Source organism: Patella vulgata, chromosome 6 (genome assembly GCF_932274485.2).
Source record: "Patella vulgata chromosome 6, xgPatVulg1.2, whole genome shotgun sequence".
Taxonomy (NCBI): Eukaryota; Metazoa; Mollusca; class Gastropoda; family Patellidae; genus Patella; species Patella vulgata.
Window position 1 is genome coordinate 72,342,431 of NC_065884.2, and position 16,465 is coordinate 72,358,895.

Sequence of the window (16,465 nt, forward strand, 5' to 3'; positions counted from 1 at the left end):
GTCTATGTGATTATGTAATGATTATGTAAACGTTAACTTGCTGGCATGTTTTATTTAAACTTTCTTTGTCTGATTAGTATGTATCGAATGTTAAACTATATATGATACATTAGCCAGATGTCTAATAAGATTCCTTTGTCTGGAATGGTTTATAAACCCAGATTAACAAACGAAAAGGGCAGAGAGGTCCAGGCAGGACATGAGAGCAGTCGGAGGCTAGGCGACGTCTGGTAGTTAACTCCAGGCCACGCTGGTTTGGAGTTAAGACCGGACAACGGCCAACTAATGTAAGCTAGTTATGGAGCCTTTAAGTTTTGTATATAAAAGTATTTTAAGATGTTAAACTAGTCTTGTCATCCAGAACTTGATTAAAGAACTAATACTGTCACATATAAATTGGTGCCGTGACCAGGATCAACGTTTTGAAGTCCTACCACTAGATAGAAGATCACAGGCCACAGCAATTAGTATTCACAGGTAAGTCTTTTTCTGATCCTACCATGGCCACGGTTAATAATGACATTGTGCTATAATGTATTATAATTTAACTGGGAAATCAGCAGTTTATCATCACGCTTTATTAAATATCATGGTGTAGTTACTTAATTTAATATAATTTTCAGGCTAGTAGTGGAACAGTCCTGAACTATTTGTAGGAAAATGACTAAAACAAAATTGTATATATATTGTTTGTTTTACAATAGGTCATGTTGTTTTTAAAAGATTATAAATGATAATTGTTTGTTTTTGAACACATATTTTGGCATTTAAAAGTAGTAGTAACAGGTTAATATCGAAAAGTAAAATGTTTTGTGATTGTTTAACTAGAATTGGGTTAACAGTATCGTAATTTGGAATTTAACCCAATAACATTCACAAAGTATTAACGCGTTTATCTCTAAGGTTTTTTTTGTTGTTGTTTTGTCTATATGTGTCTATTACCCCAAATGTTAATGGGATGCCCCGATATTTACGGGAGAGAATTTTATTTGTGATACCCCTAATGTTAATATGGGATGCCCCGATATTTACGGGAGGGAGGTTTTTTTGTGATACCCCTAATATTAATAATGGGATGACCCGATATGTACGGGAGAGATTTTTATTATTTTTTTTATTTTGTGATACCTCAATACTATGAAATTGGGAGGTCCCGATATGTTACGGGAAAATTTTTATGTGAAACCCCAGTCAGGTGGGATTGGTTTAACCCCAGGAGAGGGTCGTGCTCAGAATTACGAGCGACCGTATTGTCTTGTTTTGTGTTGTGTTTCAAAAATTATAGAAATAAACCGTTATTAATTTTGATACGTTCTTTCAAAATATCTTATTAAAGATTGTAAAATGTGTTCAGAAAAAAACAAAACAATATGACATCCTAATTTCAATTCTATCCATGTAAATAATAATGTAAATATCGTTAGATAGCTAATTAAAGTCTGTTCCACTTGCTAATTTGATTAACTATTAATTAAGTTCACTCCATGATATGATAAACAGATGAAAAAACTTCACATGGGTTGCAGTTATAATACTTTTCATAGCACATGTCGCACCGTCCCGGCCAGGCGGTATGGAAAAGATAAGACTACCGGAAGACACCGACTCCTTGCCATTACGGGAAACTTATACAAGAAGACGACGGAATGAAGGAAGGAAAAAAAAAATTAATTTGTATCTCCCTACAGTGGACTTGTGCGAACATTAGAATAGTTACAGTGTTTTTTTTGGTTTTTTTATAATTATTAGTGATTGTGTGCGAACATTAGAATATTATAGTTTTACAGTATTTTTTTTTGTTATAATTATTAGTGATTCAAATAACTCACGTGTGTGGAAATTCAAATATTTTTCATTATATATGCGATTCCAGGAACTCGTGTGTGTGATCAGTAAAATTATCTGCGACATATTATGTGATTTCAATGTCGCGCGTGTATGAACACTGTAGTATATATGTATGAACTTTTCAACCAGTATCTTATTACTTTTCAACCAGTGTTTTATTCTTTTGCCATTTGCATTTTTTTCTTTTTGTTTATATAACTTTTAATCAGCTTATAGTTATTTTTCGTATTTTTGTTTATATATTAATTAGGGTAGTTACCATCGACTCCATTTATATTTAATTTTGTAATAGTCTTTAAAAGTTATTTCATATAATTCATAACTTTATTCAAAGAAAAGGGAAGGTATGTTACATAATCAGATCATCTGATGTTAAAGACGCTTCCTGCCAACTTGACACATGTTCGTTATCGACATGCCTGGAGTCCTTGGTCTATGTGATTATGTAATGATTATGTAAACGTTAACTTGCTGGCATGTTTTATTTAAACTTTCTTTGTCTGATTAGTATGTATCGAATGTTAAACTATATATGATACATTAGCCAGATGTCTAATAAGATTCCTTTGTCTGGAATGGTTTATAAACCCAGATTAACAAACGAAAAGGGCAGAGAGGTCCAGGCAGGACATGAGAGCAGTCGGAGGCTAGGCGACGTCTGGTAGTTAACTCCAGGCCACGCTGGTTTGGAGTTAAGACCGGACAACGGCCAACTAATGTAAGCTAGTTATGGAGCCTTTAAGTTTTGTATATAATATGTTAGAAGAAGCCGAGAATAAAAGTATTTTAAGATGTTAAACTAGTCTTGTCATCCAGAACTTGATTAAAGAACTAATACTGTCACATAGGGTCCACAAGCTAAAAGCGTTATTTTTCGTACAATCAGGTGCCATAATTCAGGAAGTTACGGTCTGATATGCGCGAATATCGAAATTAAAGGAACCGAGATGTTTGGGTTATAAACTTACATTTCAAGTTTCAACAAAATCGGATAAAAATTGTGACCTCTATAGGGTCCACAACCTTGATATACCATATTCTTACGCTATTTGAGAACGAACGGCGGCCATTTTGTCTGTCAATTTTGGGCCGATTTTCACGGAATTTGGACTCAGTCGTCCTAAAGGTGTAACGGTGATATAATAGTACGGTTATTGAAATCGGATAAAAATTATGACCTCTATAGGGTCCACAAGCTAAAAACGTGATTTTCGTACAATCAGGGGCCATAATTTGGGTTATAAACCTATATTTCAAGTTTCAACAAAATCGGATAAAAATTGTGACCTCTATAGGGTCCACAAGCTAAAAACGTGATTTTTCGTACAAACAGGGGCCATAATCCATGAAGTTTCGATCCGATACATGCAAATATCGAAAGCAGCCGAGATCTTTTTGAGATAAACCTATATTTCAAGTTTCGTCAAAATCGGAGAAGAATTGTGACCTGTAGAGTGTCCACAAACAAATTGTGGACGGACGGACTGGGGCGACGGCATAATACGTCCACATGAAAATGTGGGCGTATAAAAAACGGAGAAGAATGGGCTAAGTAGGCGTAAACGATTGTTGTTGTCCCCCGCCTTTCGAAGAAAGCAGGGGACTATTAAAATGGGTTCGTCCGTCTGTCTGTCCGTCACACTTTTTGGGACACAATAACTCTCTTCCTAATTGAGCTAGAATGTTCAAACTTGGTGTATGTGTTTATTAGGTCAATGCCTTGATGGAGTTCGAAGATGAGCATTTTCCGCTTAGGGTAAGCAGAGATAAGCAATTTGATTGGTTGATGCTTTGGGACACGATAACTCTCTTCCTAATTGAGCTAGAATGTTCAAACTTGGTGTATGTGTTTATTAGGTCAATGCCTTGATGGCGTTCGAAGATGAGCATTTTCCGCTTAGGGTAAGCAGAGATAAGCAATTTGATTGGTTGATACTTTGGGGCACGATAACTCTCTTCCTAATTGAGCTAGAATGTTCAAACTTGGTGTATGTGTTGATTAGGTCACTGCCTTGATGGAGTTCGAAGATGAGCATTTTCCGCTTAGGGTAAGCAGAGATAAGCAATTTGATTGGTTGATGCTTTGGGACACGATAACTTTAGTTCTAATTAAGTGAGATTGATGAAACTTGGTGTATAGTTTCATTACAGTAATACCTTGACTAAGTTTGATAATGAGCATTTTCTGCTCAGGGTAAGCAGAGCGATACGCAATTTGATTGGTCGAGACTTTGGAAAACAATAACTCTCCTACTTTGATTGTCCCCCGCCTTTCGAAGAAAGCAGGGAACTATTAAAATGGGTTCGTCCGTCTGTCTGTTTTTCCGCTTAGGGTAAGCAGAGATAAACAATTTGATTGGTTGATGCTTTGGGACACTATAACTTTAGTTCTAATTAAGTAGATAAACAATTTGATTGGTTGATGCTTTGGGACACTATAACTTTAGTTCTAATTAAGTGAGAGTGATGAAACTTGGTGTATAGTTTCATTACAGTAATACCTTGACTAAGATCGATAATGAGCATTTTCTGCTCAGATTAAGCAGAGCGATAAGCAATTTGATTTGCTGAGACTTTGGAACACAATAACTCTCCTTCGAATTGAGTTAAAATGTTCAAAATTGGTGTGTATGCTTATTGTCCCCCGCCTTTCGAAGAAAGCAGGGGACTATTAAAATGGGTTCGTCGGTCGTCTGTTTGTCTGTCTGTCCGTCACACTCCTTCGAATTGAGTTAAAATGTTCAAAATTGGTGTGTATGCTTATTGTCCCCCGCCTTTCGAAGAAAGCAGGGGACTATTAAAATGGGTTCGTCCGTCTGTCTGTTTGTCTGTCTGTCTGTCCGTCACACTTTTTGGGACACAATAACTCTCCTCCCAATTGAGGTAGAAGGTTCAAACTTGGTGTAGGCCTTTATTAGGTCAATGCCTAGATGGAGTTCGAAGATGAACCTTTTCTGCGCAGGCTAAGCCGACATAAGTCATTTGATTAAATATGTAGTATGCAATAATGAATTGACATTTAATGACAGAAAGAAAACAGTGAACTTTGCACAACTTGCAGCAAGATGGAAAATAGACCCGTTGATACAACCAAACTCTAGATCTGTAGGCATAGAGCATGTTTCCCCCTTAATATGCTATAATTATTCCATCAAAAACATTGTATGCTTAGACTATAAGTAAAGATATACTGTTTGATTGTTCAATACTTTGTAAAAGATAATTTGTGATAAATTTATATGTGTCCTCTAATTATTTTCCTATTTCGGCGGGGGACATCAGCCTCACTGTTGGCTTGTTCAGTTTGGACTATTCGCATTTTACACCGACACGATAACGAACGGTATACCAATTCGCACATTCATTGAAAGGGCATTAATGCCATCTGTACAAAAATGAAAACATATTATATGAAATATATAGCATCCATAATGTATGTGGTGTGTTAACTGACCATCGAATGGACACTTATAAAAAACGTGTGTGTCATGTGTAGGACACTATTTGCACGTGTGTAATATACACAGGTGTGAGTATAAATTTGCACTACTAACTAATTTGATATAAAATTCATCCTACTGCAAATTTGCACACGTATGCAATTCTGGGCGCATGCCATGATTTGCACGTGTGTTTATTTAGCACACCAGTGTGAACAGGGTATGTAAAACATAAACATGCCACCGAGTGGTATATACGTCAATATAAAACAGAACGGCAAATATTTAAATAGGTCATATTCTTTTTTTTTCTAACACTATTTATTCAGTAAATATTTACATAATATCAATTATAAGCCGGAGCTTATATAGATTCACCCCCAGGTCACATTCATTTTATACAATAAAGCCCATACTATATAGTGTAAAATGTCAACAGGTATGCACATATTAATCGCATCTTTGTAAAGACCCATATTGTTTAGAGAGAGAAATGGGATTTAACGTCCAGTCGACACAAACTAGGTCATTTCGGGACTAACATATGGTTTAATTTTATTTTAATAATTCGCTTGTGCGTAGGGGTCTTTAGCAGTGGGAGGAACTCGGATTACCCGGAGAAAATCCACGAGGTTGGACAGGTCCATGTTTAGAGATCTTCCCATGTACCATCGTACTATGGACGAGAAACTGACTATGACATATTTGGAAATTTGTTTTTCGAGATGTTTTTCGTTGCATGTTTCTGATGAAATTTAAATGTAATTTAAAAGAACTTTTATCATTATATTAAAATATAATTAAATTAAAGAAAGTTAGAATTTACAAATATTGATTTTAAGATATAAAATGTTAAGTTTAGTATAGAAATGTCTGAATACGATAAATGAAGAACTGACAAGATGACTAGTCATCACCAATCCGCGCCCTTGTAAGGAAAAACAACTTCTTGGAATATCATCAATGGGACCTATAGTCAGAAGATTCATACTCTGATCACAGTAGCTCGGCAATGCAGGGTCGCTACTCTCTGTAATGTTTGCACAATAACCTTTGCCTATCTCAATCACCTGTTGTATGTTAAACAATAAGCTTAAAATAAAATAAATCCTATAATAGGTTGGTGTTTGTACAACGTTTCAAAAGGACTTCTTGAACGGATAATGAAATATGCTCCGGAATCGAAATCGGGACGGCCATCAGAAAATAAAATAATAGGTTGATGAATGTAAAAGTGTTATAAAGGTATCTTGAAAGTCCATCAGAAAATAAAATAATAGGTTGATGAACGTAAAAGTGTTATAAAGGTATCTTGAACGTCCATCAGAAAATAAAATAATAGGTTGATGAACGTAAAAGTGTTATAAAGGTATCTTGAACTCTTTCTGAGATATGCTCTAGAATAATAATTATATACCAAAACCAAGTCAAATGTGACAAGCCGATGTTTTAGTTTATAGAGATAACAATCGGTTAAATAGGAAACAAAACAAACCAGAGCCACCTATAATCTAGGCCTGTTATTATCCTGTCAAGTACAGGAGATTATTTACCTTTGTTATCAGGGCAGGGGGTACATTGCACCCAAGAACTGGCGCCCCCAAAACAAATTTTACTACCTTTCAATTATAAAATTATACTCTTGATTATGATCAAACAGTGATGCTCTTAAGGCACTGATAAGTACTAGGTGTACGAAAGTGCATTAATTAGCGCCCTGATGAGTCGGTCCGTTTTAGGGGCGCCCACATGCCTATGGGTACCTGGTTCGTTTGCCCTGATCCAAACTGTCTTATATCACTTATGTGGAGGCTATGGATCCAAGGAGGGACGGGGGGCACCAGGAGCAAATTGCGGCTCCACGTGCGTGGAAAACGCGTTTGCGCTCCGTAACTTAAGCATTATATCGGCGGCCCACCACTCTGCTGCACCCCCACTTTTAAAATCGTACATACGGCCCTGTTTGTTATGTTGATATTGTTTTCATAATGAAATGTAAAATAATCAATTTGAGGAGCCGTAGTGGCTCAGTGAGCAAGTCGCGGACTCCCTAGTCTGGAGTTCTTGGTTCCGATTCCGGTGTTTTCCACCTGTAATTCTCCAATTGAAAGGCACATTAGCCTGTAAGCATATTCGATCAGCATTGGTAATGATCACTAGCAGTTCAGTGCTAATTAAAGCATAGATCGTTTCTACTAAATTTTGACTGACGGACAGGAATGGCGACAAAGTACTATATCTAATGTAATGTGGGCTTATACAAATTTGTTTAATTTCCATAGTAGTGGGTGTAATTTAACAACAAATGATCAAAGCGAATTGGTTAATAAAGTGATCAAAACTTCATCAAGAAAATGTGGCATGGTTTCCTTAGCGACATTGTATAATCTCCACATGAGATTAGCAGTGTGGGTAACTAACTCCAATTATCAGACAACCGTCTATTCAGTTAATTGTTACACGCAAGACAACTAATCGAAATGTGAAAACACGTTGGTCGTCTATATATCCAAGAGAAGGGTTCTCCAGTTCGTCCATGCTGATTATATCCTCCCACTTATAGCGTTCTTTTAGCTGAATCGTCAACTGTTTTATTTTGGTTCTCTGGTGGTTCCGTTTGTTCAGTAATCTCAGATTAATTAATATTTTAGTGGGCAATAATCCGGTAAACGAATCGAGTACCTTTAACTCTAACTGGAGAGAGAGTTTATCGTTTCGTATGGATGCATATCGCCAAAAGGACACTCCGCCATCTTCAACATCCGAGTTTCCGATGAAGTGTATTTTCCTCCCATTCCTTAAATTAAATTGGAAAATGATTGTCTTTTGTATGTCCACTCCTGAGTTATGGTTGCTTGCTATCTCTGTGTCATTTTTCTTCATGCCTGTCTTTATTTGACCAAGCTGGTTAGTTAGCTGTATTTTGTTCATTTCACCTTCTTGAAACGACAGTGTGTTGGGTTCTGGAACAACGAGGTCCTTTTTACCATTTTCAATCTCCCGTAGAAGTTTCGTTTTTAAAACCAATAATTGTGATACCCCGATATGGTCTACATCATCTGATATTTCTTTTAAAAGATTCTTTGTTTCTTTTAATAATTCATTGGCCAGTGATTCTGAGCTCGTCGTCTCCTTCTCGGCCTGAGCATGACTTTGCGTTACTTCGTTTTGCATTTTACTTCCAATAAGGCGAAGCGCTGCGCAAAGTTTATCCACTCTTTTATCAATTTTGGTGCATATTTGTAAAGTTTGTGTCTCGATCTCCTTCTTCTGTAGCTGGATGGATTCTGAATATTGTTGGTATTTCAGTAAGGTGTTCTCTAGCTCCCCTCTCAGTGATTGGATCTCTAATTTTGTCTCGAGTTTAAAATCGTTTAAATCACTGACCGAGTGACCATTGTGATCAGTTATAAAACATTTATAACACATGGATACATTACACTGCTTACAATATAGATCTATTTCTTTCATGTGATTAACACACATCCTACTTTCACTTTCATCATCAGGAATGGTGGACACGTTTCCACATATGGCGTCTCTAGATTCACTCCCCTCTGTTTGTTGTGATAGGTAAAAATTTGTAGCAAATTGTTCAGGAATCCTGATGACTTTACGACAAGTAGGACAGGGAAAATGGCCGTTCTCAGATTTGTTTGAAATATAATCATCCAGACAATTTTTACAAAATGTATGAAAACAGTCAATTATTTTTGGATTTTTAAAATCACACAAACATATACTACACTCCATCTTGGTCGCCATTTTCTACACACGAAATATTTAAACCCTCACGAATAAACAACAATCGAAACTAGTATCACAATTATTTTATCTTTCTGTTCAAGGTTCAATCCAAACCACTCGATCAAACAACAATTCCACATGGTTGTAGTATATGCAAACCACAGAAATAGTTCTATAGCCAGCTAAACATTAATAATTATTGTATGGTTGTAAAGCAAACAGCCACTTCTCAAGCCTACAACAATCGAAACTTGTATCACAGTTATATTATTTTACTCAAGGTTCAGTCCGACCTCTCGATCAAACAACAATTGCAGTCAGTAGAAATCACTTCTATAGCCCACTGAACATCAGTCGATAAAACAATATTTACATATGGTTGTAAAACAAGCAAGCATCTCAAATCGGCAAACCACTTCTCAAGCCTACTGTTCATTATTGAGTATACTCCCTTCAGCGATAACACGTAAGACGACACCTTTGCTGATACCTACAAACATATTAAAATAATCGTTCGGATGAATTTTAAGTAAGGTGTATAAATATCAAGGGGTATAAAATGTGGGCGTATAAAAATGTACAAAAAAATATCACAAAGTGTTATAAAATATGAAATAAGTAAAACTTGTGAAAACTATTTAAAACATAACAATTCCAAACGGTTAAAGTTTGCCTGAGAAGGCTAAATAAATCCGAAATTACTCGCAAAGACCTAGTTTTCTTTCCTTAAACAGCTTTATTTCCAATATCTAACACCTGATAGTAGCTTTAACTATAACCTGATTGGGCAAGTAACTGACGTAGAAACTGACAAAGGTGACACAAAACAATTTTGGCCAGTCTCCTGAGAGAGGCTTAATGGGACGTTGGTTGTTTACATCGACAAGATCCCATGGCAGTAGCAAGCGGCCATAAATAACATCATTAATACGGGATTTAAAATCCGTGTATGGAATTAACAAGCAGTTGCCATGCAAGGTGCGCCCACATTTTGCAAGAGATAGACAGAGAACTGGCTAAAAAAGGCGACTTTTTGAACAATCAGGGGCCATAATCCCGGATGTTACGCTCCGATATGCATGAATATCGAAAGGAAACGAGTTAAACTTTCATCAACATCGGATAAAAACTGTGACTTGGTACTTTTACCATATTTGTTTACAAGGAGCAGCCATTTTGTCGGGCGGATTCCATTTTCACGAAATTCGAACGCAACCCAAATTAGGGTGTAACGGTGATATATGTAAACAAATTGTGGACGGACATTGGCGACGACAATATACGTCCACATGAAAATATGGGCTTATAAAAATCGGATAAGGGCAAATCTATGACAGACTTGGCAACCAAATCTGCTTTGTCATTCTCTGTTATATCCGTATGACAAGGGAGTCAGCAAAGAACTATGTCCTTGCTAATCAACTAGTATGATAGTAGTTGACAATAAATGTGTGCTGCTAATGGGTGGTCAAGCTTGTAAAGAGGACACAGAATCAGAAAACAATTTGGGTTTCAAATCGGACAAGGTCTGAATGAATGCAAGAAGAATGACCCAGAGTCTAGCTGTATGGATGGAGGCAGTATTCGGAAGGTGGAATGGACACCATGCCACTTGGCTCAATGACGGAACGTATGATCGAAATCATACACCTTAGACCATTCGTCACCTAACCGGAGTAATTAATTAGTCTGGTATCCATTGTCCGTATCTTCTTTATTGTGGTGTTAAAATCATTCCAAGTATTTTGAATATCATGCAAACTACTATATCGTGAACGTTGAATCTCTGAAAGGAATATCAGTCCCGAAATGGTCGGATTCCTATCAATATTTACAAAGATATGATAAATTGGAAACTTGGCAACATTTCGAAAATGATCAAAACAAGTCAGCGTCACTTGGACTCGTGGTTAAAATCTTTAGATCAGCCTGTTTTAATCTGATCGAATGATACGATTTAAACAAGGGGGGTAACTACTGTATTCACAGAAAACTATTTCTATTTCACACTTCGCTATGCAGCAAAAGTATTCGTAAAGTGAAAATATGCAGATCTAAATATCCTGCCTGTGCTTTTTCCAAATCTGGTTGTTGTAAGGTCCTTGTTTATATACGAAATACAGAAAACTACAACATCTGAAATGAAAACCAAATCGAATTTTTGAAATACAAGTAATAATAATAGTAACATTATTCAGTGTTCAAGGCCTCCCGTCCATAGTGCATTATGTTACAGTAGTATATTTACAATTGTAATTTTCATTTAATATTATAATAACAAAAATATTACTCAAAATAGCTTTACCCTATAGGTCAAACCCACTTTTCCAATAAAACCGAAGACTGCATAACGATTCGACAAGACTTAGAAGTATTATTAATACTATTATCTCTCCAGATCAGTCATGTATTCCTGGTCGTGATATTTCAGATAATATTGCTTCGATAAGAGATGTTTTAAATTATGTTGATTTTGAAAATATACCATGTTACATTTTAAAACTTGATGCTCTCAAAGCTTTCGATCGAGTTTCACATTCCTATATTTTTACTGTACTAAAACATTTTAATTTTGGTGATAGTTTTATTGATCACGTTAAAATATTATACTCCAATATATACAGTAGTGTTAAAGTAAACGGCCATATATCTCGCCCTTTCCCGGTAACCAGATCTGTCAGACAGGGTTGTCCACTTTCAGCACTTTAGTACGTACTTACAGCAGAACCCCTCAATGCCCTTATAAAATCTAATCCGAGCATAAAAGGAATATGTATACCAGGTTCACCCACCCCATCCCTCCTATACCAGCATGCAGATGATTGCACCCTTACGCTATCAAACACTGATTCTATTATAAAAACCTTTTCACAGATAAAACCATACTGCAAGGCCTCTTGGGCGAAAATCAACGTCGAAAAATCCCAATTATTACCAGCTGGATCTGTTAAAAATGAACATGTTTCACTCCCTGTACAAGTTGAAATTATCTATGAATGCATCGAAATATTAGGTATTTACTTAGGACCAAACTCCAATGCATGTAACCATAAAAACTGGGATACCAAACTAAATAAAATTAAGAGAATTTTAAATAATGGGAAAATCCTGTGTCATTAATTCAATATGTATGTCCTTATTATGGTATCCCCTAAGGGTCTTGAATATACCTTCTTATATTATTAAAAAAGTTGAAGAATTTATAAAAGATTTTATGTGGTTTAATAAAACACCTCAAGTCAAGAGCTCCACCATTATAGGTTCATATGATCAAGGCGGTCTAAATATACCCAAACTTGTTTTAAGACAATATGCTTTCAGATTAAATGTTTTAAAGAAATACAATGATAGTACTTTTCATGCTGTATGGAAGCACCTTTTTACTTATTTCCTTAATTCATACCACAACATGAATATAGATATTGAAATTTTCGCATTAAAACCTATTTCAAGTGGTTTACTAAATATACCAGACTTCTATAGATCTATTTTAATTGCATGGAATAACATTAATAATAATACAAGGAGACCACCATTAAGTTATAATGACATTTTAAACCAACCATTGTTTGATAACCCCTTTATATTGTATAATAATAAGTCTCTCCATTATGACATATTTATTAGCAATAAGATTGTAAAAGTTTCTGATATTTGTTATTGTGTTATACCAGGTTTGCTCCCTTTAATTCATATAATTGATTTATTTACCATTAATAATGATGATGTTGATATTGTTAAGATTGAAAAATATTATAAAACCATATGTTCATGCCTACCAAATGACTGGCTTGTCATGATTAATAACGAGAGTCATGTGATTGATAAGCATATTATTCTTCATATACAAACTAATGATGATTATGTACCAATTACAAATTGTACATCTAAGCACTTTTATAATGTTTTAAGAAAGAAATTTTATAAAGAATCCACTAGTATAAATTTTTGGAATCAGCTTAATTACGATATTGATTGGAAAAATGTATGGAAATCCATAGGTTATTACTTAAAAAGCAATGAATGTATAGAAAATGATTTTAAAATAGCTCATAACATTATATATACAAATGAGAAACTCTTCAAGTATAAAACTATTGATAGTCCTCTGTGTACGTGTTGTCTCTGTTTAGGTGATATAGAGAATATGCAGCATTTACTTCTTAATTGTCCAAAAATTTCAGAATTTATTAAGAATCTAAAATCTATATTAATTAATTTCTACCCTGAAGGATTTAGCTCTGTCTATTTTAATAAAATATTGTTGTTTGGTGTCCAATCTATTAAAGGTAATAAAAAGAATAATATTTTAATTCTACTACTATCTTTTGCCAGACTAGCTATAATTAAACGCAGAAATATGTTTCTAAAGACTGATAAAATTGTAAATGTTTTCAAACTTTTTATAACAATGTTACAACATCATTTTCAATACCTATATTTTTATTTAAAAGAACAGAAATTTAATGATTTAATATGTATACCAAATCTTGTATATATAGAAAATAATGAAGTTAAATTATGTATAATCTAATGTATTTACAATTGACTAATTCAGTCCACACGCCACCTTTAGTAGCAGACGAATCTTCACCGTCTGCGCGGAGTATGACCTAGTTGCATAAATACTCAACAGTCTCTTTTATCCAGCTATAATGCTACAGCATACATCTCTGTAGACTAGTACATCCAAAACTCTTTAAACTACAACATGTAATAAAACTGTTTGAAGCATTTTCTCCGTAACTTTCTAATCATATATAACTTTTTATTTGTCTATTTTATCCAATTGTTTTAAAAATATACATGTTATTTGAATTATAAATATAATATCATGATACAAGTTTACTATTATTGTGACCCACTTTACAACCCGTCATCCAGACATAAACACTCAATCTGTGTCAGCATCACAAGCCTTTATTATCCAGTTCAAAGTTACCTATATTCCCCATAGTAAACTTGTTCATCCAGCCCTCCAAAAAATTTAACATGGGAATTTGCTATTGCAAAACTTTTCATCAGAATTTCTTAACAATTATTTAAGTATAAACATTTTTCTTGTCTATAATATAAGGTTGTAAAGAAAGCAGTTAACACAAATCTTTACAACCTTATGTAACTATTGCTTTATTGAATGGTTTGTTTTCGTATCGCCGTAGAATAGTAGTCCATTCAAGACAAATAAATAACGACAGGTTTTGTTGTCTGTGTTAAAGGCTCATATCATTATGTATGTATTTATGTGTCCATTGCATTGTCCTACGTGTAAGGCTTATACTCAACAAATGTTATATGCACAGTGGACTTGAGAAGTGACTGTTTGCTTTACAACCATACAATAATTATTAATGTTTAGCTGGCTATAGAAGTGATTACCACCATTTGGAATTGTTGTTTTATCGAGTGGTTCGGATTGAACCTTGAGTAAGATAATATAATTGTGATACAAGTTTCGATTGCTGTTCATTCGTGAGGCGAGATATTTCCTGTATAGAAAATGGCGACCAAGATGGAGTGTAGTATATGTTTGTGTGATTTTAAAAATCCAAAAATAATTGACTGTTTTCATACATTTTGTAAAACCTGTCTGGATGATTATGTTTCAAACAAAACTGAGAACGGCCATTTTCCTTGTCCTATTTGTCGTAAAGTCATCAGGATTCCTGATCAATTTACTACCAATTTTTACCTATCACAAGTAACAGAGGGGAGTGAATTGACAGATGTCATATGTGGAAAGGTCTCCACCATTCCGGATGATAAAAGTGAAATAAGGATTCCCGAACCATTTGCTACCAGTTATCTCTTACAAGAAACAGGCGCGAATGAATCTACAGACGCCATATCTGGAAACATTTCCACCGTTACCCAGCGGGCACGCAACGTTGTTACAACATTGTGACAACGTCAATATTGGTCGTGACGTTGTACAACGTGTTTTCGACCAATATTCGACGTTGTATTTACGTCATATACAGGTTGTTGACACAACGTTGTCACAACGTCATCAAAACGTTATCAAAACGTCATATACAGGTTGTTGTCACAACGTTGTCACAACATTGTCACAACGTCATCAAGACGTTATTCTAACGTCATATACAGGTTGTTGTCACAACGTTGTCACAACGTTATCAAAACGTCATATACAGGTTGTCGTCACGGCGTTGTTACAACGTTGTTACAACGTTGTCACAACGTTGTAACAACGTCTTCAAAACGTTATCAAAACGTCATATACAGGTTGTTGTCACAACGTTGTCACAACGTCATCAAAACGTTATTCAAACGTCATATACAGGTTGTTGTCACAACGTTATCAAAACGTCATATACAGGTTGTTGTCACGGCTTTGTTACAACGTGGTCACAACGTTGTCACAACGTCTTCAAAACGTTATCAAAACGTCATATACAGGTTGTTGTCACAACGTTGCCACAACGTTATCAAAACGTCATATACAGGTTGTTGTCACGGCGTTGTTACAACGTGGTCACAACGTTGTCACAACGTCTTTAAAACGTTATCAAAACGTCATATACAGGTTGTTGTCACAACGTTGTCACAAGGTTATCAAAACGTCATATACAGGTTGTTGTCACGGCGTTGTTACAACGTGGTCACAACGTTGTCACAACGTCTTCAAAACGTTATCAAAACGTCATATACAGGTTGTTGTCACAACGTTGTCACAACGTTATCAAAACTTCATATACAGGTTGTTGTCACAACGTTGTTAAAACGTTGTCACAACATTGTCATAACGTTATCGAAACGTCATATATAGCAGTTCGAACCTTGACCTCTGATTGTCAAACCAAGGTCACCACGAGACTCCCAGGGGTCAATTTAGTTTAAATAGCCACGACCTCAAGGTCGTCGGATCCGATTTGGGATGGGCGAGTTATCTGCCCTTAGACCACACCGCTGTAATGCTCGGCTATTTCACTTTCTAGGGAAATTTGCCCCAAAAATGTCATCCGATCGCCCCGGGGTTTGGTGACCCGATAGACTGACCCAACATTTGTTCTTCATTTTTTAAAATCGCCAACCAAAAGTCGTGACCTTGACCCGCTAGGGGCCCCGGAAGTATTTTGTTTTTTGAACCCTAGGGGCCCATCTAATAAAGTCAGGACCACTGGACCTTGACCTTCCAAAATGTCATCTTGGTCCACATGACCCCGGTAGGTCAAGGTCATCAGAAAGGGTCAAGGTCACCAAAATATCTACTGAGTTCGATGCTCCCGGGCACATGGTGGGGCCCCTGGTCTGCGCGGCAAATCAAAGGTCATGACCATGGATAGGCAACTCATTGACCTTTCGAATGGGGCCTTGACCTTTGACCTGACCCTTGACCTTGGGATCGAAAAAGTCCCAAAACTTCATGAACAACCCAGATATCACGAATAAATCTCAAGGTCAAAGTC

At 35.8% G+C, this 16,465-nt stretch overlaps 1 protein-coding gene across 1 annotated transcript; it reads right to left on the minus strand.

The window, feature by feature from the left end:
• Nucleotides 1-7,501: 7,501 nt before the first annotated feature.
• Nucleotides 7,502-9,309, minus strand: LOC126825568 (tripartite motif-containing protein 30A-like). Its single transcript, XM_050555226.2, has one exon. The coding sequence runs from the start codon at nucleotides 9,051-9,053 to the stop codon at nucleotides 7,734-7,736; it is 1,320 nt and encodes a 439-aa protein (XP_050411183.1). The 5' UTR covers nucleotides 9,054-9,309; the 3' UTR covers nucleotides 7,502-7,733.
• Nucleotides 9,310-16,465: the final 7,156 nt, after the last annotated feature.

Excerpts from the sequence above, each read along its gene's own strand:
- LOC126825568 (XM_050555226.2), bottom strand. The coding sequence starts at position 9,053 with ATGGCGACCAAGATGGAGTGTAGTATATGTTTGTGTGATTTTAAAAAT.